The sequence below is a fragment of the Alternaria atra genome (genome assembly GCF_907166805.1).
Source record: "Alternaria atra isolate CS162 genome assembly, contig: 25, whole genome shotgun sequence".
Lineage (NCBI taxonomy): Eukaryota > Fungi > Ascomycota > Dothideomycetes > Pleosporales > Pleosporaceae > Alternaria > Alternaria atra.
Window position 1 is genome coordinate 4796474 of NW_025091323.1, and position 21358 is coordinate 4817831.

The window sequence follows — 21358 nt, forward strand, 5'->3', positions numbered from 1 at the left end:
ATACTCTAGACACATCCAATACCTATGCTCAAATGTCTTATGATTATTCGGCAGTGATCTGAGCGCTTGCAGAGAACAGATCTTGCTCTACATAGAGCGAATTTCGAGCCGGTCGTAATAGATCCCTTCTTCATCGTTTCCATGGAACCTTGGAAAGATCACCAGTAAGAGGAGAGCAACTAATGTTAGAGTGATGGAAGTTCAAAAAAAAAAGTGTGAATCGTGTGAGCTAAGGCAGATATAATAGCGCATCGAACTTCTCCCTTTTACGGATACTTATCACATTGAGATCACAGTTTATAACGCCCAGAATCCGCGCATGCCACTGAAGAAGACAAAATACATCCTCAGTCTCCCAAGATTGAATACCGCGCTCTAAGAACCCCCCAAAATGTCTACATCTACGTCATCTAGGTGTACCCTTAGAGATCTACCTGAGGAACTCTTGCTCGGGATCATGGACCAAGTGGAATCAAGGCTCTATGCAAAGTGCTTCGAAAAACCATACAGACGTTTCACTCTCTGTCTTCCACAAACCGGCAGTTTCATAGACTCACAGAGTCCCATCTTCATATGACTGTTAGGACCGATGTTTCGCAATGTATAAAGCTACTTCAGTGTTTGGAGAACAATCTTACCCTGATTCGTCATTTCAAACGACTGGCCTGGGATTGGGGGTCACTCGTAGGAAGTCTAATATACCAAACATCCAGGTCCACAACGATTCGTATATTGTGCCCAAATTTCACTATGCGGCCATGGCAGGATGCTTACGCTTGCATCAATTAAGCAACTTTCAATATCTTAGTATTGACGTACAAATGTTATATCTTGACGAAACCACGGACCCAAACCGGCAGTACGAGCTCTTCGAGACCCTTGCCCCCCAACATCCGTCGGCTTGATCTCGACATGCACGAGCCAATGTGGCCATACTTCGTAAACCCCAAGCCTGTACTCCGGAGTTTCGCCAAGAAATGTGTACAATCGCATCCACTGCTGAAAGAAATCGGCGTAGTAAGGTAACTTGAGAATGAATGAGCATATCGGAGCGGGTTCCGGGAGATTGAAGACATTTTTTGTACGCAGGAGGTCACTCTCGCATTCTCTGAACGTCACGAGAAATTGAGGTAACTGTAAAGGGACCACCTACTACGAAATCAATTTTGCTCATCAAGACATCCTATATTTGGTCTTTGTAGTCTTTACAGCAAGCCGTTCTTCTCGCGCTTGACGCTTTATAACGACACCACGGTTTCCAATTCCCCCACTTCACACGATACACGACACACTAATACCTACCCACCAAGACATCTAAAACGCAGATAAAGTCTACCAAACCATCTATTCCTTTATCCACAACCTCACACTACCAGCTACGCCATACAGCATAATGTGCAATTTCTACTACGCCATATACACCCTCTGCGGATGCATACTGATCGAACGCGAGTACATCTGCACTCCGCCCTGCCCCGACGTCAAGCAAGCCCGTATCGCCGACACCAAAGTTTAGGAGACATGTTCATTTTGCCAGTGTGGTTGGAGCCTAAGAGTTAGACGGCACAGAGAGACAAAAGGGCGGAAGCAGGGCATGTATAATCTAAACTGTTTATTGGGTATATATAAAGACGCGTGCCACGCTCGTTACTCGCTCACAGCCTGCTGAGTATAGACCTTGAGCAGCTGTGTAAGAACTAATGTACAAAAATGGATCATCCCTCGTGTGTTCATGCCGTGAATATGCAAATCGCTAAACGCCTCAGAAATCAGAGTGCGATGGGTATACAGAATCGTAACGCCGTGATAGTATCCGCTAAGCCTCAAACCGCAGGCTCATCGGGTGTCTTACCAAGGCCTTCGCTCTCAGCCTCTGGGCTCTTGGGCTCAAGCTTGATACCCTTTTCTGAATCTTTGCTCGTGGCTTCATTCGCGTCTGCCTCTTTATTGGCAGTACCAACGACTTCCTCGATCATGGCAGCAAAGTCGACAGTCATGCCGCCTACGTTCATCTTAAGCAACACAGCTGCATCTGGGCCATCAGTACCATCTATACTTCCGCGCTTGGAGCCGTTCTCCATATTCAGCACCATAGTCTCATTATCGAATATGTTATCTCCGCTCCACAGACCCACAGAAGACGTGTTGGGGTCTTCGTAGAGGTCAAAGCCAAGCCCCAATGAGCCGCTCTTCGATGGCGAGCTGCTCACAGGCATGTCGCTAGATAGAAAGTCGTCAGGCAAAAACTCGCTAAATTGAGCATCACTGCGACCAGGCGTGGTAAATGTGGGGAAAGCTGAGAAGTCAATCGCCTGGGAAGGCGACGAGATTGGGTGGTCAGACAACAGCGCGTTAAGCTGACGGGTGAACGGTGTGTCGGGTGCAGCTGTTGCCCCACGCATGGTACGAGGTGTCAAGATGTTACGAGATGGCGTTGAAGGCGCATCTCCATTCCCTGCACCTCGTCTCGGCGTTAGAGCAATGCGTTTGCGGGTGCTTGGAGTAGGGGTTTTCAAGGGGTCTTGGCCGATCTGATCCTTCTTAGGTGTACTCTTCGGCGTAGTCTTCGGTGGGGCAGAATCCTCGAAAAGATGGGCGAAGTCATCTGCTTCCGTGGTAGGAGGCGGGCAGTTCTCCTTGTCAGGGTTTTCTTGATCAACGGTAGTCACTTGTACCACAGGCTGCTCGAACCAATACGTCTGCTTTGTCACACATGGAATGCAGCCGTCGTGACCTATACCCGCGTTTGCGCAACGGCCACATGGTCGCTCGCGGTCACAGCCCCTCTTGAGCTCCTTGCATCGTTGACAACGGGGCTTCTTGGGTGCGTCATCGTCAGGGATGTACATTGGAGTAGCAATTGGCTCAGCGACAGGTGGAGGTGGTGGTTCGGCCAGAGTCTTGCGCCGACCTTGCTTCCTGGGTGAAGGGAAGAGCAGTCGCCTTGTAGGCTTCGGCGTAAGATCTTGGTCGATTTCAATGGGCTCGGCCTTGCTTCCTCTAATCCCGGCGGGGCTAGACTCAAGAGCTCGTTCCAAAGCAGTCTGTGCAGCTTCAGAATCAAGTTCACGTGCGCTAGGTGCGACAGTTGGTGGTGCCATTGTCCCACCATGAGTCCTCTCCATGGACGAAGTACCCTGCTCTTGCTCAGCTGACATGGCAGGTTCAGACTCAGGCAAAACAGCATCAGACATAAGATCGTCACCGCCACCCATAGACTTGGAGCGCGCTACTTTCTGCTGCCTCTTTCGGTTCGCGAGGCGCGCAGCCCTATCCCATACCTTCTGCGGCCTCATCGAAAACTTTTTGATAAGCCAGAGTCCGCATGGGTTGCACAGGTTGAGTTCCTCGAACGCATTGGAAGACTTTGCGGCTACGACGTCCTTGTCTTCGCGCGTCAGGTTGTTCTTGAAGATGCGGTATTTTGGCTCGCCATCCTCGGATGTCGGTTCGATTACTTCGTATGCGATGATGTCGGTACCAGCCGAGTCAGTAGACAGCTCGATGTCTTTGGGTGAGCCTTTCTCCACACGTGTATACGCTTTCCTCCATGTGACTGTGTCGATCTCCCCACAGTTGACACAATGAGTTGGCATTTCACCTTTCCGGATAGCCGCATCCAGTTTGTTCTTGATGATTCTTTTCCTCTTCGCGCCTGATCCGCTTCGGGGGTACCCATACTCTGAAGGTGTGGGTGCATCAGACATGGGCTCTGCTCCAGACCATGTATGTGATCTGGGAAGTCCTCTCGGTTTCGATGCCTTTGTCTGCTTCGGTGGAAGATTCGGGGTAGCAGAGCGACTGTATACCTGTGCTTCACTCCCGGCTGTAGGCGAAATGTGCGACACGATGCCATCAGGCGAGCCAGCTGTCGACACTGTAGCTCGTGATTTTTGGAATGCGTCGGTACTCTTATCCTCAAGGTTGTCGCCCTGTTGTACCATCGACAGCCTTGCTATCAGATCACTATCATCATTCGTATCTTGTCCCTGGAAATAGACAGAGTTAAAGATATCATGGTCCATAGTATCGAAATCGAACTCTTGAGCAGTTCCCATGTCCAACTCAATGCTCTCGGTGACTGGCTGTGTAACGGATTTGCGGCGTTGCTCTTGCGATTCCCCACGCTGCCATTGCTTGTCAAGTTCCATGCCATCGGCGTCTCGACTTGTTGGCATATCGCTAACGAAACCGGAATCGTTCGGGGGCAGTGTCGGCAGTGTTGGCAGATTCGGGCTTGAACCATCAGGCGATACGGTTCGATTCGGCGCGATAGGAGGCGATGACGGCATTGGGGTATCTCCAGGGCTTCCATCTCTTTCATCTGCTGACTCCAGTGCGTTGTCCGAGAAGGCGCTAGACTCATAAGGAGACATGTACGGTCGCCCTCCATCCATAGAGGCATGTCTCAAAGCACTCGGAGCTGGTGGACGGCGCGACCCTCGCTGGCCAAACTTCTCTCCAGGGCGAGGGGTTGGCGCACGGGGCACCATATCTGAGGAAGCTCCTGAAGTGCTAAGAGCAGGTTTGAGGAGACGTACGGACGCTGCTGTGCTGGCTGTCACTCGCAGCGAATCGTTATGGGCATTTAGCGGTGTGTTCCTTGGCCTCGAGGTTTGCGTGATCCGAGCCCTCTTCTTCGGGGGTCCGTCCTCTTGCTGCTCGATGACATAAGGATCGCTGAACTGGGACTGCTGAGGCGGCGGGGCAGCCTCACTCCTGACAGAGGCCCGTGATGTTGGCCGTGAAGGAGGGTTGTACTGGTAGTGATGAAATGAGAGTGTACTCATAGCAGGACTGGATGCCCTAGTCGGCTGAGACATGAAAGACATGTTGGACTGATCATAGAAAGAGTCATTGCGGGGTGGCTCCTGGGATGGGCTCTGGCGAGTGAGCATCTGGTGGAACGGCTCAACACCTCCAATCGAAGGGCGTGGCGAAGGGTGTGCGGGGTATGGGCTTGGATGGGCAAGGTGACCCAATGTTGGGTTTTCTTTCAGAAAGTCGGACCAGGCGTTGTAGTCGAATCCTTCAGGCATCAGCTGACTGAGGCTGTGATATCGCTCCATGTTCTCCACGTATTCCTTTTGCATGCATGTCGGAACAGGGACCAGTTTCAGTTTGACTTCCAGAGTCTCTTTGACCCCGTTCGAGAAGATGCCAAGAATATTTTTGCACACGCGACCTGTGACCATGGTTTGAGAATCTTTGGCGGGAGCATTGGGGGTCGGCGATGCTGAGGCAAGGATCCATGATAGCATGCCCTGGCCAACCAGTGGCGTTTCGTACTCAGAGAAGTCGTAAGCGTAGACGGTGTAGTCGTGGCCTAGTTTTGCTACGAGCTCAGGACTGCAACGGTGAGCACTGTTTCTAGCAACCAATAAGCGAAAGAGTTGACCCACCTTGCAGCTACAATAGTCTGAATACAGGTCTTGAGTTCGATGACTCCCACTTCGGTAGTCTCGTCCAGCGATACGACAGGCACGTTCAGCACGTTTGGCAGACGGGCCAAGCAATTTGACTTGTTCTGATCGTCGAACGTGTAGAGTACTTTGACTGTATTGCAGCTAAGTTAGATCAAGACGCAATGAATGAGCAAATGTGCTTGCCTCGCATCTGTCTGCGCGGTATTGCGTCCATTGTGCTCTCCTTGGCAGCAGTGGGCGTGTGTGCGTGCTGTGTAGCACCAGGATCCGGCGTGGTACTAGATGGTGTCGACATGGCTGCCTATGGAGTTGACAAAGGATAGGCAGTCCGTGTTGGAGAGGAGATGAGAAGGTTGTCGTGGACAGACGGGGGGTGGTCAATGTTATATCGCGATCGGTGGCTGGCGTGCGATCATCGCGAACGCGTTGTAGGTGGACTAAGAAGCGAGACTAAAAGCGACTGGAAGACGAATTGGCAGGGTAAGCGGGTCGTTAAGTACTTTCGCATGCAGATATTTCCGAAACAGGCAGCAGTACGCGTAGAAGAACGGAAGAAAGGGAACGTGGAGGGTGTCGTTAATGATGTCGTGAAGCGAAAGCGAAGATGGATGCACGAGCTCGGAGGTTTGACGCTACCCGCGCCGCGCTAACGCGGGGAGGACAAAGACGCGTGACGCACCTTCCATGCGAAAGTTCCAGCCCCACCCGCGACGCGTTGATTGGATCGGCAGCGGAAAAAGTGCAGCTCCAGCTCCGGTTCTGCCAAGCTCGCTCACTTCATCGCCCTGCTTCATACCATCGCCGACCGATCCACCTCATCAAAGCGCGTTGCCGTGGTGTCCTCCTTTCTCATACTAGGTCAGTCAATCCGCTCTTGGTCTGTGCATATCTTTCGCCCGACCTCATCCTTGCGCGTTATCCCTCCGAGCAGTATATCAAAATTCGCAGGCAGAAGCTCAAGAGCTCGAAGTTGACTGTAATAGTTTAAAGCCTATCCTTACTTGCTTCATACCCAAGTCGACAAAATGGTGGACGTAAAGATTCAGTATGTATCACCGCCAGAGTATTCACCGCTATATGAGCTAACATTGCGCAGAGAGCTTCTATCCAAGCCCCGTTCTGAGTTGACGTATGTACGCCCTTACACGTCCAGCTTCTATACATACTGACATTGCTGCCTAGCGAGTACGAAGTTGCTCAAGTCGAAGAACATGAGCTCACCACCGGCCCCCTCTCCATCCTCCAGACCGCCGTCCGCTCGCGCACACAAGTCCTGATCTCGTGCCGAAACAACCGCAAGATCCTCGCACGTGTCAAGGCTTTCGACCGTCATTGCAATATGGTTCTCGAGAATGCGAAAGAGATGTGGACTGAGACTCCACGGCTAGCCAACGGCAGCTATGGAAGGAAGGTCAACAAGGACCGTTTCATCTCTAAGCTGTGCGTTTAGATTACTACCCATTTTCGCGCATCACTGACCTCTCTAGGTTCCTACGAGGCGACTCGGTCATTCTTGTTTTGCTATCATAAGAGCTCGGACGCATTGGGGATTTGGGACGGTAGTGCCAGATCGAAGCACACGCAATGGAGTTGGAATGAAATAAAAGTTACATAACCGTCGCAACGGCGATGGACACCGAACGAATCAAACAACGATACCCCAACTTTTACTTCTTCAATCCGTCACTCAAACCCAAAAGGAGCTCGGCAAGGCCATGCGCTCCAGGGTCGGGAACCTCTTGGAACCCCTCGCCTCCAACATAAACCGTTCGCCCCAAGCTCGCTTTCATACCCTTCGTTCCTTGCGCGCCGCCTTGTGCCGCTGCAGCCGCTTTGTCGATACTCTCCGTCTTGGACAATGTCTCAACGAACGGATAGAGCGCATCCATTAGCGTTCGGTCCCCGGGTTTGGCAGGAGTGTATTTGCCAAGTGCCTTGAGAGATGAGTCAAGGGCCTTGGCCCAGATTGCGGGTGTGACAGGCTGTGGTGACGAGGGCGCGTTCTGTCGCAATCCATGGGCCAGCGCATTCAGGAAGATGGCATAGATTGCACCTGACGTGCCATCCATAGCCAGTTCCACCACTTGAATGATGTGATTCATGAGGATCAGCAGATCGTCCGTCTTCTTCCCCGTTTCGAGCATCTTCAGAATTGCTGTTGAGTGTCAGCGCCCAGGCAACCATGCACACGTGACGATAGCCTACCTTCTGCGCCGCGCTTAAGTCCGATGCCGCAATCGCCATCTCCTACTATTGTGTCAAATCGGGTAACATCCGGCTCAGCCTCAATGAGCCTGTTCAATGCGGTTGTCAAGGTCGATTTGGCCTGAGCGTAGTTGACTGTCCAAGTTAGTACACGTCCTGTGCAACGCGAGGATTACTCACCTCTCAGATCACTTGGCTGAACCTCTTCTTCGTCCACTTGCTCCTCGCTCTTCTTCGCTTCTCCGCGTCGTGCCCATGTGCTGCTACTGATTGCCGCTGACCAGCCACTCGCCTCTGCAGGCGCATCGAGTAGTTCAAGCATAGAAGCGTCGGCGACTCTTAGCAGGCTGACGCTGAAGCCCAGCCCGTTCAGACTGGTCATGAAGGTACCAGCCATAATGCGCACGGGTTTGATCTTAAAGCTGTCCGCTAGTTGCTCGACGACTTCGTTCGTGATCCCGCTTAGCTCGAGTGGACTGACACCTCCTAGGTTGTTGACTAGTAGCACCACATCGTCCTTGTCGGTGATTTTGGAGAAACTGCGATTTTGGTCCGCGACATCCAAGCAGTGCGATAGCATCGTCTTCACAAGGCCAGGGAGATCGGTCGACTTGCGCTCAGAGCCGGCTTCGTTATGGATGCCCATTCCAATCTCGACTAAACCTTCCGCCAGCTCATCTTCCTCTGGCTCTCGGCGGCCTGGGACATGGACGTGTGCCAAAGAAGATCCGATGGAGACGGTGTTGTCTGCGACGAGTTGTGCCATGCGCGTTACATCTTTGAGACTCGCTCTACGGTAATGTTAGCTATCGTCAACCTGTAAACCATATACCTGGTGTGGTTGCGCACCCTTTCGCGGCGAGCGCACCAGCGATCTTCTGTACAAGCACTGTTCCCGCAATACCTCTCCGTCCGACCTTTCCTCCCTTTGCGCGCCCTACACCTGCATCATCGCCAACCACCACCATGTCGACTTCGATACCTGCGGCGCGTGCCTTCTCGACGGCCATGCCGAAATTCAACACATCGCCAGTGTAGTTCATTACTATCACAAGTACTCCCTTGTCTTTCTGAATGCGATGCAATATACATCTTCGCACCTGCTCTGCACTTGGAGATGCGAAGATTGTGCCTGCGACTGCTCCAGATAGTAGGCCAGCACCAACAAAAGATGCGAAAGAGGGCTCATGACCGCTGCCGCCCCCAGAAACTATGCTGACTTGCGATGCGCCATTCTTGCGGTAGATGATCTTGTTATTGATGTCGCATTGTACGGAAGGGTTCGTCTGTGGGATGCTGAGAAGCGCAGTTTCGACGAGGTGTGTCGGGTCGTGAATGAAGTGTCTCGCTGGCTGTGTTAGTCTGGCAATATGCGTGCATGCAAGAAAAGGATACCTACATGACATTGTGACTGTTATATGTTCAGCTCAATGGAACGTGCGAAAGGTGTAGAGAGACTGCGCAGGATGCAGATGGAATTTGAAGAAGCAGCATGACGAAAAACCAAGCGATCCTTCAATACCAACCTGGCCATACGTAAATCATATCACCCATTCCTTCGCGTCATTTGACATATGCCGCGCTGCTGTGGCCACACGGAAACGCGTCCGTGTTCCGTCTTGTTTCCCGACCTTTGGAGAGCCCCAGAGCTCTAAGTGGGGTTACGCAGATGGGCGTGAGGGGTAGCTTTGTATTCAGTGGGGTCGCACCTTCCCCCGAACTCCGAGATGTCAGCAAAGGTGCCGGCTTCCTCTTCTGGGCGATGCCGTACCAGCTGTTTGATCTCCAATCACTCCTACAGCACGCATTGACAACCACGAAGAGCCTCACATGGGGCAAGGCGGCGTATGTTAAAGATGTTGTATGCGGTTATGACCGCCTATTTCGCTATTGCTGTCGGATGACTGTGGCGTTTACAGCCCACAGCCCGATCAACGACTTGGGCATGAAAGGCTTTCCTTACCACTGCAATGATCATCTACTGTCACAGAGCCCTTTCGATAGCAGAGGACGTGGCAGAATGTATTAATTTTCTATCACACTGGGATCATCGCCCGGTTTATCGGATCTATGAACGATAGAAGAGGGTTAGCAAGTATTACATACGATTTACACCGTAGCTATCTACTGGGTATGGACTTTTCGCTATCGTTAGGATTGAGTTGAACCGCACAGTAACTCATACCTGAAGGAATCTCAGCATCTTATGAAGCTCCACATGAGTACATCTATCATACGCCTACTTCAACAATTATATCTTTGTCGACACACTCTATCTCGCATGGATCTTCAGCGCAGAACAGTTAGGCCAGCCTTACAGTGTGCAATATGAGCACTGTAGGACAATGATCCGTACCGAAATCGTAAAGGTCTATGGGTCCCAGCAGTTTATTCCTAGAATGAACGACTTCTGGACTAGCCATGGATATCATACGGGAATCCGAACAGGTCCACGAGCAAGAACGATCCGGTATGGCGTGCTCATCTTCGGGAGTGGCAGTCAAAAGTTACGCAGGATCAGGGCGACATGACTTGGCTTGAGATACTCCGGCTTCCATCATATACGTGAAAGCTCAAGCGGAGTGTTCCCGACAACCAGGAAGCTACCCCGCCATCTGATAAGATTTTGATCTGCACCCCCACCAAATGTCGCGTCAAGCTGTCGCGATTGTCGTTTGCTTACTTCAATCAATTATCTGCCCCAACTCTCGGGAACTTCTTCTATAAATTACACAAGCTGTACTTGCACTCAAAACTCTTCTTTCTGTGTCCTAAAAAGTACTGCGACAATGGCACACAACGGCACCGCCCACAAATACTCCAAACGCCTCATCGCGTTCGAGCACACACCCCGCCCACTGTCCAGCGACCCGCTAAACACACTCCTCTGGGTCGGCGGCCTAACGGATGGCCTCCTCACCGTTCCCTATCCCTCCGAGATCGCTAAATCGATTCCATCCAATTGGGTTATAGCCGAAGTTCTCATTTCCTCGTCATACAAAGGCTGGGGTACTGGTAGCCTCGCTCGCGATGCGCGTGAGCTCGGTGAATGCGTGTCCTACTTTAGGAAGCTACGACCAGGGAAAAAGATTGTGGTCATGGGTCATTCGACGGGGTGTCAGGATATCATGGAATACTTGCTTGGGAAAGGATGCGAGGAGAGGGAGGCGTTGGACGGTGTGATACTACAGGGTGGTGTCAGTGATCGCGAGGCATGGGAAGACTATTACAAAGAAGGAGAGAAAAGGAAAGAGCTGGAAGAAGCGATTAGAATATCCAAGGAGTTGGTCGACGCTGGCAAAGGCAAGGAACTTCTGTCACCAGAGAGCAATCCTGTGCTCAAGGACATGGGCGGACCACTGAACGCATATCGAGCCTACTCGCTACTTGCTAAGGGTGGAGACGACGACTACTTCTCAAGTGACCTTTCCGATGAGCACTTTGCGACGACCTTTGGCAAGATACCAAAGAGCACGCCGGTATGCTTCCTGCTAGGATCCGAGGACCCATATGTGCCTGCTTCAATCGACAGAGCAGCGTTGCTTCAGCGCTGGACAAGGATAATTCGTGAAGGCGGCGGGATTGTAGATGATGAAGATGGTGGCGTAATTCCAGGGGCACACCACAACCTCGACGACGACCCAAAGGAAGTAGTCCAGGATCTTGTCAACAGGGTATGCGGCTTCGTTACTGGACTGGATAAGAGCTCCAAGTGGGACAGCACTGGATCTCACCTTTGAGCTTGATGGAATCTATTCGATGGTGATCTCGCAATAGGCAAAGCTCCGGTTCGCGCTCATTGTTGCATCTGTGCTCAGTCAGGTCCAGTACTCGTATTTCTATCATAGATCCAGGAAGACAGACTACATCTTGCGCCACGGATAGCCTGGCCCATAAAAACAGAAGACTCCCTTCGCACACTGTATGCCCCCAATCCGTAAGACTTGGGTCGAATCCATGTTCGATGTAGAATAGCAATGGGCTCGAATCGTGGAGGCGCGCGCCTCAGTACCTAGAAAGCGTGCGATACCTCATTTAGGCCAAATAAGTGCTCGTTGTGTGAGAAGAAGACATAGACAGACGAACAACACAAATCCATAGGCTTCTTCAATACAATGTATTATCGCGTGCTATTAGCACTGCCACGCCTCTCAGCTACTCGCTACTCGCTACTCAACGATAGCTTCTGGTATCCCGTAATGCCGTTAATCATCCTACAACCCATAGAGGAAGCATCCAAAGCTTCTCACACCCTTTTAATAAAACGCCTACGCAATGCATGTAAAACCGCGAATCCACCCACTTGGACAGGACTGTCCATTCTTCACTCTTCAACCGAAAACTTTCTACGTTGTCTCTCGTAGTATTCAGGACGTCGCTGCTCTGTTGGGACTTCATCTCGTCAGCGACACCGACGCAGGCGATCGGCGATGTTTTCCTCTGGACTTTGTTCGACTCGTGAAGCATCGGCATCCTAAACCCGTCCGCCATCCACGACGGATGGTTCCTCAAACTGCGCCTGTACGACCCATTGCTCGCCAAATTTGATGCCTTTGCCACCACTGATACCAGCGTTGCGCCAAGGTCTGTTGACGCCGATATCCACGATCCAGATAAGCCATTGTGGATCGCGTCCCGCGCCATTCTGTAGTGCTTTGAGAAGTCCCGTTCGCGGTGCACCGAGGCATACAATGTACTTTGCGCGTACTTCTAGTGGCTCGCCTTCGAGGATGGAAACTTCTCCTGTAGAGCCACCGACACCAGACGGCGTTTCGACAGCAAGACAGGCTGCTCGTGACTTATTTGCCCAGCCTACGATGTTGAGGACCACTCGTTGATCTTCGTCGCCGAGTGCCTCAAACTCCTTGTGACGGCCAAGCAGCGCGTCTATGATGAGCTCGGGCGGTGCCTGCAGACGCTTCAAAGCTTCTTCCGTATCTTTCCACGCGCGGACGGAACCACCAAACTTTCGGAAAAGCTCGACCTGACGCCGAATGTCCTTGTCCCAGTCTGCATTGCGTTCGAAACCGAGTAGTGCGACCATGACTTTTGGTCCGCGTTGGGCAAGATGCCGCGCTGCTGCAACGGCGCGTGCACCTCCACGATGATTGCCAGCCAAGACGACAATAACAGGGTTGGCGTTGGGATTGTCGCGTGCGAGACGTCTGCCACCCGGATTTATCGCTGTCAGAGCGACTTCTGCGATACCGCGCCCTGAGTTCTCCGCCATGATGTCTTCGTTGAGGCCAAACTCCACCTCAGCAGTCTCCTCCACTGCCAGCATGGCACCGGGAGTAATAGCGAAGCACTTGCGGTTGTTTGATACCAGGCGTAAGCAGCCTTTGGCACTGGACTCGAGGGGTGACTCTGGTGGTGAAGCAACGCGGCCCGGCCTAGGGCTACCTGTAGCATGTGAGGAAGCATAGGGTCGAGCCAAGACAAACGAACGGTTAGTGCGCGGTAATACACCTGATCCCATCATGTCTAGGTCAGCTTGAACGCCGCTGCCCTGCCGTGTTGGTGCCCTTTTGACCGAAGCTCTGGACATTGCCCGTCTGGAGTTGCGCCCGCTGCCAAATTCGTCCTCCTCCTCCTCAGAACTTGTGTTGGTCGTGCTTTTCAGCTTCCGATCCAGCACATTTTCCGTAGGATGCAGATTCTTCCCCCCGTGTGTTCCAGGCCTTGCCAAACGGTTGAAGCTGACCAAGCGATCCTCATCCGCAGTTGTATCCTCATTTCTAATCTGGTTGAATACCGTGCGCTTGTCAAACTTCGAGAGGTTACTCTGAAAGTCGAACTCGGGCATGTCCTGGATATCCGTCGCATCTTCCGTGGCCCAACCGTTCGTGGCTTCGAGCGCCTGCTGCCGTTTCGTCTTACGATTCGAAGCGTTTGCTGCTGCAAGGCCGACCCTGCCGCCTATAACCCCGGGGGTTCTTGCCTGAGGCTGTTCGGCGGCTTGTAGCATGGGGGTATTCCTCCAACCATTGCCTTTGCTAGTAGAAGTCAGCTTCTGTAGGTGTGACGAGTAGCCTCTAAATCTAAGATTCCACATACCCTTTTTTAATAGTCTCGGCATCGCCGTTCTTCCTCTCTTGAGCGGCAAGTTCCTTCTTACGAGACTTGCCCCCTCTTCGAGTCTTTTTGCCACTGTCGTCATTCTTCTGCGGACTTGGATCATCCATCGGCTTGCCGGTCCTGGTCTTGGTGATGCTTGCCCTTCGCGCAGCTACCTGTCCTGTCCGTGTCTCACTATCAGCCTCTTCAGCATCCGCAATATCCAGCGACGAAAAAGGTCCCTCCAAAGTGGCCGCACTCGGCTTTCGCACGCTATGCTGCTTTGCGTGAGCTACGAACGGAGACGTGTTCTTCGGTAAAGCCGCAGCGCTCGCAGCAGCCATGGGCTTAATGGGCGTGGCAGGAGCTTCCTGAGGAGGCGCAGCAACGGTAAGGCCTAAGGAAGGGGCCTTAGAGGTGCGCTTTCCCATGCTAAGAATCGCGGGGTCGACAAAGGGCGCAGCTGGAGTTGGCTGAGAAGTAGATTGGCGCGGCGCTTGACGAGCGTTCTGGTAGGCAGGTGCGCCTGCAGGCGGGACTGACGACGGTTGGCTAACGACATGCGGAGCCTGTTGCCCCATATGCGGTGGCGGGCGCTGAACATGGTTCTGAGGATATTGCGAGTATGCATGAGGCGCAGATCGTGGTGCAAGAGGTTGCGGAGGAGCGGGCACAGATGGGGCGACTTTGATATCGGCAATCATGTGTCCTTCCACCTTGTACGAAGGCACACGGTGACCAGAGTTTGGAAAGAAGACTGTGAACGTCAGCGCATGCCTGTAAACATTGACCTCGATCCTAATATACCATCTTGAAGCGTCAAAGTAGCTGTATGCTGATCAACACCACTGACCACACCCAGCACGACAGCACCCGGGGGACTCTGTAGCGTCACTGCGACCGATAAGCCGACGAAGGTGGAAGCCATGTTGGCGGTGGAGGGCGTGGGTGAGGGAGGTTCCCCAAAGCCCTGGGACGAAGCGAAAGTTCCTGGAACCGTAAACACGAGCGATTTTTTTTCTGGATACCAGGCGGAGGGCGAGATATATGCAAAGGCGGCTTCGCGGGCAGTCCTGAAGAATATTGACGAAGATGCGACCCCCAGATCAGACGAGTTGGAGGTGGAGAGCCAGATGGTAGGAGTCCGTCGTACCCCAGGTACACTATTTCGCGGATCGTGCTAAGACGCTAGGCGGTCAGCCACAGTCCAGCCGCCAACGGCTGTTATCTAGGGCTGCATCTTCACATGCCTGAACACAAACGGCTCATTTATGTACTCTGCCAAGGCACGTAGATAGGAGACAGAAGGAATAACAATTATTGTTCATTACGCGTGCTCGTTCAAATAAGCCTGTATCATCTTCCAAAAGCAAACCAAGTCCAGGGTATCCATACAGTAATTCCATCATCGCGTGGGACTTTAATATGGTGTGCGTCGAGGAGTGTAACCATGCAATGTTCCAATCCCTCATCAAACGAGCTCCCATTGGGCTACACCCCCAAACTTGCACGAATACGCCGTCTTGTTGTTCCAAGTAGCCACGCTCATCCCACGGGCGTCCTTGTCATTAAAAACCGTGATCGCATTCAGAGAAATCTTCTGGCCTGGCGCACCGAGGTCGGTGCGCGGTATATCGAGCCACCAAGTGCGCCCGTCGGTGTTGAACGGCTTGTAGTCCGGTTTCCGACCATCTCTGCCAGCAATGCTCAGTAGCATGATGTATGGCGGACCCTTTCCATGGCGCGCGTTGTCCCAATGCGGACAGGCGTATGAGAATTGGAATCGAACGACCGCCGGTGCATATGGATCGTTTACCTTGATCTGTGCCTGCGATGGTTCAAAGGTGCGCTCGCCAAAGCCGTGTTCCTTGAAGGCGTCACCGTAGACATTGACGCGTCCACCCTGATCATCTCGCATAAACTCTTCGTAGGAGACGATACGTCCGTCAGTACGGAATTGGTGAGAGGCTTCTCCTGGGTAATGCTTCAATCCGAACTCGTTGTTGTCCATGGTGAATTGACGAGCATTGAAGGATCTTACGTACCTAGCGGGTGTCAGTAATTGATTTAACCTTGTGGATGGCGAACTAGTATGTTGTCCGAATACGTACCCTTCACCACGATTCTGACACCCAAGGTGTCCAGCTCCCCAGCATGGATCAACAAGCTTCCATTCTCCGTTGTCAATCTTGACAGCATTCCAGGCATGCGTCGATTTGTAAGGCGGCACAGCTTGTCCAGGCTCCAAAGGTGAGTGCCCATAGCCCTTGCACGCACCGGAACATACCATAGCCTCCAAACCAGCCTTTAGGGCTAGAGCAGCGAACAGACCGGCGTAACCTTCGCATACTGCCAGACCTGATGCGATGGTCTTTTCGGGCGTAGTAGGGGAAATAGTACCGTTGAAAAATGAGTGAGCGTCGTAGTCAACGTTGTGATGCAGCCAGGTGAATATCGCACGCGCTTTGTCGGTAGGTGACGGGAACTGAGAGCACAGTTGATGAGCAAGCCAGCCCACATCTGATGAGGGGAGTTGAGCGCGAGGAAATTGCGCAGCATGATTGTCTGGACCTGAAAAGTCTCGACACACGAGGCAACTTGCAACGGCACCTGGTTTCGGCTTGGAAGCCATGATGGCGCTGAGGTTCGGTCTGGACGACATTGGGACAGGAGGTGGTGTTCCAAGATTCGGTGCTGAGTCAGAAGCAACTGCTGGTGGCCGAGTTGAAGGCACGGGAGGAGGCGACGATGCCTTGTTGTTGAAGCCCATCTCCAACGCCGATCGTCGTGGTGGCGGTGGTGCGGTCACCTTGTTCGTCCGGGAGGTGTCGTTTGAGAATTGCCTATGTGGCAGCGCTGGTACAGGCTGAGGTGATCGCTCGCGAATGATGGATTGTCTAGGGGGGAGAGAGGGCCTTGCAGGAAGATCTAATGCGTTTTCATCAGCCATGTTCTTTGGAAGGTTTTTGCTCTCCTACTGCACTCACCAGGAGTCTTCAGTTGGGGTGGCAGCGCCTGAGCGGGCACATATTCTCTTTTGCTCCTCATTGCGTTCAGTGTCGCCTTGCTCTGTTTAGGGTCTTCGGGTGCTTTCTTGGGTGGCAGTGGTGGCAGCTTTGAGGGATCGTAGGCCGGAGCCCTGACCTGATAAAGCGTGCCTGTGCTTCCATTACTGTGACTTGTGCCATTTGTCTTCACAGAACCCAGTGACAATGTTGATATGCCCGACGCGATTGTGGAAATCGACTCAGAGGACTCGCGCCTTCTAACGCTTGATTCGGACGCCTTGCGCGGTGGGAGTGCTGGCGTGGGCCGAGGCGTGCTGGCATTGCGCGGAGGCGGGCGAGGAGGCAGCGCGGGCGAGACTTTTGGCTTTTCGGATTCGTTCACTACCATGGGCTGGTTGCCGAGTTGTCGCGCAGACGTGAGCGCATTGTTGAGAACTGGTGGGTTGTTGACCGTCTGGCGAGAGTAGGCGGGCGGGCGCGAGCTGGGCGGAGGTGGAGGTGGCTTCCTCTTGGCAGTAGAGGTATCATATGAATAGGTCGGTTTGGCACCCGGTACGGGCGTATGTACCTCCTCGAGGTTCAGCGCCGCAATGCGCGACTTGATCGACCCTTCAGCCATGGCGGTCGCGTTCTGGTTCTGTGGGGCGATCGACAATCGGAGCGGCAGCTGTGGCTGGTGACGAGTCAACAGGAGCAACAATCAATAGCGTCCGCCGACGTGTAACCTCTCATTGCTTGGTGGTAGAGAGGCTGCAAACACGGCGCTGAGGGCGGGTTGGTGAGAAGAAGAAGAAGTAAGTATGACGAGACAAGGCTTGTCCTCCCAACGGAGGCACGCCTTACAGGCAGACGAGGAGCACAGCCTCTGCCCTCGGTTCGCGCTAACCCCCTGCACGCCACATCACCCCACTTAAACCCGTTCCTGCCGGTTTAAGCTTTAGCCCTCGTCTCAAAATAGTCCGGTCCGATCCTCAGGGCTGACACTCTGGTGCTGACCTAGTGGTAGATAGCTCATGGCTTCCTCAGACTACCGAATGACATCAGTGTACCTTGGTCGTCACCACTGCCACCTGTCGTGGCGTGTGGTGATGATGGGCATATCGTTTCAGACTGCACCAAATGCAATGCGGTGCACCCGTTACCAAATCCTCACCGGTACAAGGGGTCGTGCCGTACATGTACATGCAGATGACATAAGTGGCATCAACGACATCTTTTTGAAGGGTTAACATTGAATGTCTCGCACTAAATTCGCTACTGTATCGAACAAGCCGTATGTAGAACATATGGAGTCGCCAAAGCTTGCAACATGGACAGCCCACACTCCGTTCCCAACCTCTACCCAACCGTGCCTCCCATACCCCAACCTGTCCAGTCCATCTCTAGCCTATAACACCATAACAATTTCAACTTCTGTTCGCTCATCGCTGCGCAATTGTAACAATGACGTGCGAAAAGACACTTTTACTCTTGCTGAAAGGAGAGGACGGGCAGTCGCTAAAGATACCACCCAATAATGCAATGCGAGGGCTTGCTATCCAAAACGCCAGAGAAGAGTGTGAGTGTGAGTATGAGTGTATGTTTGAGACAATGGTACACGATCTGAAGATCGCTACCTCTTGCGCTTCTTACTCTTGTCCAGCGCCGTGCTCATCGAGTAACCTTCCATTGGCATGTGATAGTCGTGCATTGGGGGAGGCGCCATGGAGGTTGCCGATGAGATTGAGTTCTTCTTGACCGAGACCCCCATGTGACGTCCATAGCGCCCCTTCCTGCCGTTGCCTTCGTCTTCGCTAACACATCCGTCGGCACCGATACCAGCGTCTTTGCAGCGCTGGCACGGTCGCTGGCGGTCACAGCCCTTCTTGCTCTTGCGGCAGCGCTGGCAGCGTGGCTTGCTCGAGAGATCCTCTTCATCGACGCCGAGCTGATGCTGGAAGTTCAAAGATGCATTGGAAGCTTTGCGTGATTGCGAGGGTAGAGAGGATGGCGACATTGGGGTCTTACTGGTGCCATTGACCTTGGACTTGCTCTTGGAGATGGCACGCGGCTTGCTGGGCTTGCCAGACTTGCTCGATACGGAGCGAGCCTTGATGATACCGGAGTGCATGCGGTGGTTGTGCTCACCAGGAATCATCTCGTCACTGTGACCCTTGAAGGACTCATCTCGGTCGTCCTCGTAGTCCTCACCACTGCTCTCGGCGTCATCGTAAACACGAGTGTGGTCGTTCATTGCTCGAGCCATGTTGTACGGGAGAGGAGGAAGCTCACTCTCATCTTCACTACCATCGGCACTCTCATCACTTGAGGATGCAGCGGCTTTTCCGCTAAAGGCATCGTCGAGCGTGGAAGTAGAAGTGCGACCATGGGTGGAAAAGTTGGACGCATCACCCAGGCGCATGAGCTGGCGAGCGACATCCTCGTCAGAGATGACACTGATACTCGCAAGAGTGGTGTCAGGGGTAGGGAGGGCTCCACCGCTTCCAGAGTAGCGATAGTAGGAATGCTGCGCTGAGCCGCGCGCCCGAGACTTGTACCCCTGAGCTTGAGCACTAGATGCAGAGTAGGGAGTGACCAGTCCTTGAAGGTATGAACTGTCACCCTGACCATAACTCTGTGGCGAGGGCAGCGGATGCGAGTATGAGAATGTCTGCTGGTTGACAGAGTATGGCGAGCCAGCAGTGTTTCCGCTGATACGTCGCTGAGGGGATACGGACGACTGTGAAGCAGTCATGGGGACTTGAGGCGGTACGAACAGAGGCAGCTCCTATGAAAGGAACGAGTGTCAGACTAATGCACGATACATGCCCGCTGTAGGTACTTACCGAGCTGTCGAATTTTGCACGCTTTCGGCGGCCACCTTCGACAATGTTGTCAACGCTGATCTCAGCGCTCGCCAATGGCTCTTTCCTTGAGCGTCGCGAGCTGCTGACAGAACCATGCTCCTCATCGCTGTCACTGTAGCCGTCGCCATTGGCGTCAGCAAAGCTTCCATGCGAACTGTTCGCGCGACTCTTTATAGACGGGCGCATGCGCTTGCTGACTGAAGCGCTCCTCCGACCACGACCTGGGTGTGGGGAGTGGCTCTGGCGTGCATGACGGGACCCCGCTCTCGAGCCTTGGTGGTGCTGGATCGGTGGGAGCATCTGGAAGGCTTCATCGAGGTGGGGTCGAGCGCGACGGGGCGAAATGGTCTGCTGGTGGGGATCAGGAGAGTAGTCATCTGTATCCAGAGTCTCTGGTGAGACTCGGACATAGACGGTCATGCCGTGTTCGAAGTTCTCGAACCGCGCAATCAGCGTGTTGCCATGACGGTCCTCAAAGATGACGCCCCGACGCTCATACAGACCGTAGAAGTTCTTAACTGTGGTGATGATGGAGTCTGTTGTATCGTGAGGGTATATATCCACTCGCATGGGTAGTCGGGCCTTGTGGGCTGGCGACTGGGGAAGCAGCAGCTCGAAGCTGACGTGCTTCTTGGGCGTCTGCTTGGAGGACGACATGGACTCATGCGCAGAGCCGATCTCGGTGCTTGGGTATACGTCCATGATGCCAGAGTCTTCTCTCTGAGGCATCATGTCGTAGCCAGACACCGGATGCATGGCGTCGTGGTGTCGGCCCGCTAGGAGCTCTTCCACCTCAGGGCAGCATTGTGCGCCAGCAACTCGCGGTTCGGCAAGCATATTGGAAACTTGCATGCCAATGTCTCCGATGCTGAGTTTGTATTCCAAAGCCCCTACAATGAGCTTCCGTATGTGTATGTGGCTGAGCGGCGCACCGATCCTGCCGGTGTCGCAAGGGCTCGGGACGAATGGCGGTCGGGAAAGGACAAACGGGCTTCGAGTCTGGGAGGTGACATGTTAGCAAATGGTCGCTGATGAGGTTTGATGGCGTGCTGAGTGCTTCTTGACCTGTTCCGCAAAGCCTGTGCTGAGCTGGAGGCGGTTGGGGGACTCGTCACCGCTGGCCACTTGCGGACTACAGGGAGGATGTGACGACAGCGCGGAAGACCCAGGGGCGGCGTCGCAACCAAGTATAGAGCCCAACTCGGTCGCAAAGGCCTATGGAGACGTGTACGTACCAGCAGTTATGTCTAGAAAGCCAGATGGGCAGTGGATGCTTCGATCCGATTCCGTGAGTCTACCGCCGTTGGCTGCGGATGGCAGGTTAGCGACCGGAATGCGCAGAGCAGGATTGACTCTATCTGGGCGCCAGATTGCGATCTCAGATGGATCGGGAGCTTGATGGGAAGGTTGGAGGCTTACAAGGAGGTGGTGGTGTGGGACTGAGGAGAATGGTGTGGAGGGTGGGTTGCAGATGAGAGATGTCGCAAGCGAACTACAGAGACACCGACTAGGACCACGCAAGGTCACGACGCACTTTCCGGATGCGCTTCGAACCACGAAAAAGCGGTCGCCTTTGCATCTACAGTCTCTTGGAATCAAATTTGTATCATCAAATTGGTCTAAACTGTACAGCGCATCCTCCCTGCTGCGTATATGCGATTGCGCCTCCATTGGTAACTAGCATATACACTACCGCAAAGAACAGCCCACCCTCAGTCACGCAAAAGGGCTACGATTGTATTCCAGTTGAGAAATACCCCGGCTTTCATCCCATCTGGTGTGCCTATCCTTGAGGTCGAAACATGGGACAACTCGG

General features: G+C 53.2%; 7 protein-coding genes across 7 annotated transcripts; 2 read left to right on the forward strand and 5 right to left on the reverse strand.

Annotated features, from left to right (window-relative positions):
- Positions 1 to 1823: 1823 nt before the first annotated feature.
- On the reverse strand, positions 1824 to 5721 carry ALTATR162_LOCUS6665 (uncharacterized protein; the record flags this gene model as incomplete). The annotated part of the gene is made up of 3 exons (XM_043314287.1): positions 1824 to 5349; positions 5403 to 5556; positions 5688 to 5721. 3 exons carry the CDS (start codon positions 5719 to 5721, stop codon positions 1824 to 1826), a joined length of 3714 nt encoding a protein of 1237 aa, XP_043170222.1.
- A 730-nt stretch (positions 5722 to 6451) lies between these two features.
- On the forward strand, positions 6452 to 6956 carry ALTATR162_LOCUS6666 (uncharacterized protein; the record flags this gene model as incomplete). Its single annotated transcript, XM_043314288.1, has 4 exons — positions 6452 to 6471; positions 6523 to 6555; positions 6609 to 6866; positions 6914 to 6956. 4 exons carry the CDS (start codon positions 6452 to 6454, stop codon positions 6954 to 6956), a joined length of 354 nt encoding a protein of 117 aa, XP_043170223.1.
- Positions 6957 to 7093: 137 nt separating this feature from the next.
- On the reverse strand, positions 7094 to 9037 carry ALTATR162_LOCUS6667 (uncharacterized protein; the record flags this gene model as incomplete). Its single annotated transcript, XM_043314289.1, has 5 exons — positions 7094 to 7581; positions 7632 to 7766; positions 7812 to 8422; positions 8481 to 8979; positions 9031 to 9037. The coding sequence occupies 5 exons, from the start codon at positions 9035 to 9037 to the stop codon at positions 7094 to 7096; spliced, it is 1740 nt and encodes a 579-aa protein (XP_043170224.1).
- A 1383-nt stretch (positions 9038 to 10420) lies between these two features.
- Positions 10421 to 11371, forward strand: ALTATR162_LOCUS6668 (uncharacterized protein; the record flags this gene model as incomplete). The annotated part of the gene is made up of 1 exon (XM_043314290.1): positions 10421 to 11371. One exon carries the CDS (start codon positions 10421 to 10423, stop codon positions 11369 to 11371), a length of 951 nt encoding a protein of 316 aa, XP_043170225.1.
- A 734-nt stretch (positions 11372 to 12105) lies between these two features.
- Positions 12106 to 14616, reverse strand: ALTATR162_LOCUS6669 (uncharacterized protein; the record flags this gene model as incomplete). Its single annotated transcript, XM_043314291.1, has 3 exons — positions 12106 to 13627; positions 13689 to 14445; positions 14496 to 14616. 3 exons carry the CDS (start codon positions 14614 to 14616, stop codon positions 12106 to 12108), a joined length of 2400 nt encoding a protein of 799 aa, XP_043170226.1.
- Positions 14617 to 15159: 543 nt separating this feature from the next.
- On the reverse strand, positions 15160 to 17315 carry ALTATR162_LOCUS6670 (uncharacterized protein; the record flags this gene model as incomplete). The annotated part of the gene is made up of 3 exons (XM_043314292.1): positions 15160 to 15733; positions 15800 to 16616; positions 16676 to 17315. 3 exons carry the CDS (start codon positions 17313 to 17315, stop codon positions 15160 to 15162), a joined length of 2031 nt encoding a protein of 676 aa, XP_043170227.1.
- A 993-nt stretch (positions 17316 to 18308) lies between these two features.
- On the reverse strand, positions 18309 to 20298 carry ALTATR162_LOCUS6671 (uncharacterized protein; the record flags this gene model as incomplete). The annotated part of the gene is made up of 2 exons (XM_043314293.1): positions 18309 to 19463; positions 19522 to 20298. 2 exons carry the CDS (start codon positions 20296 to 20298, stop codon positions 18309 to 18311), a joined length of 1932 nt encoding a protein of 643 aa, XP_043170228.1.
- Positions 20299 to 21358: the final 1060 nt, after the last annotated feature.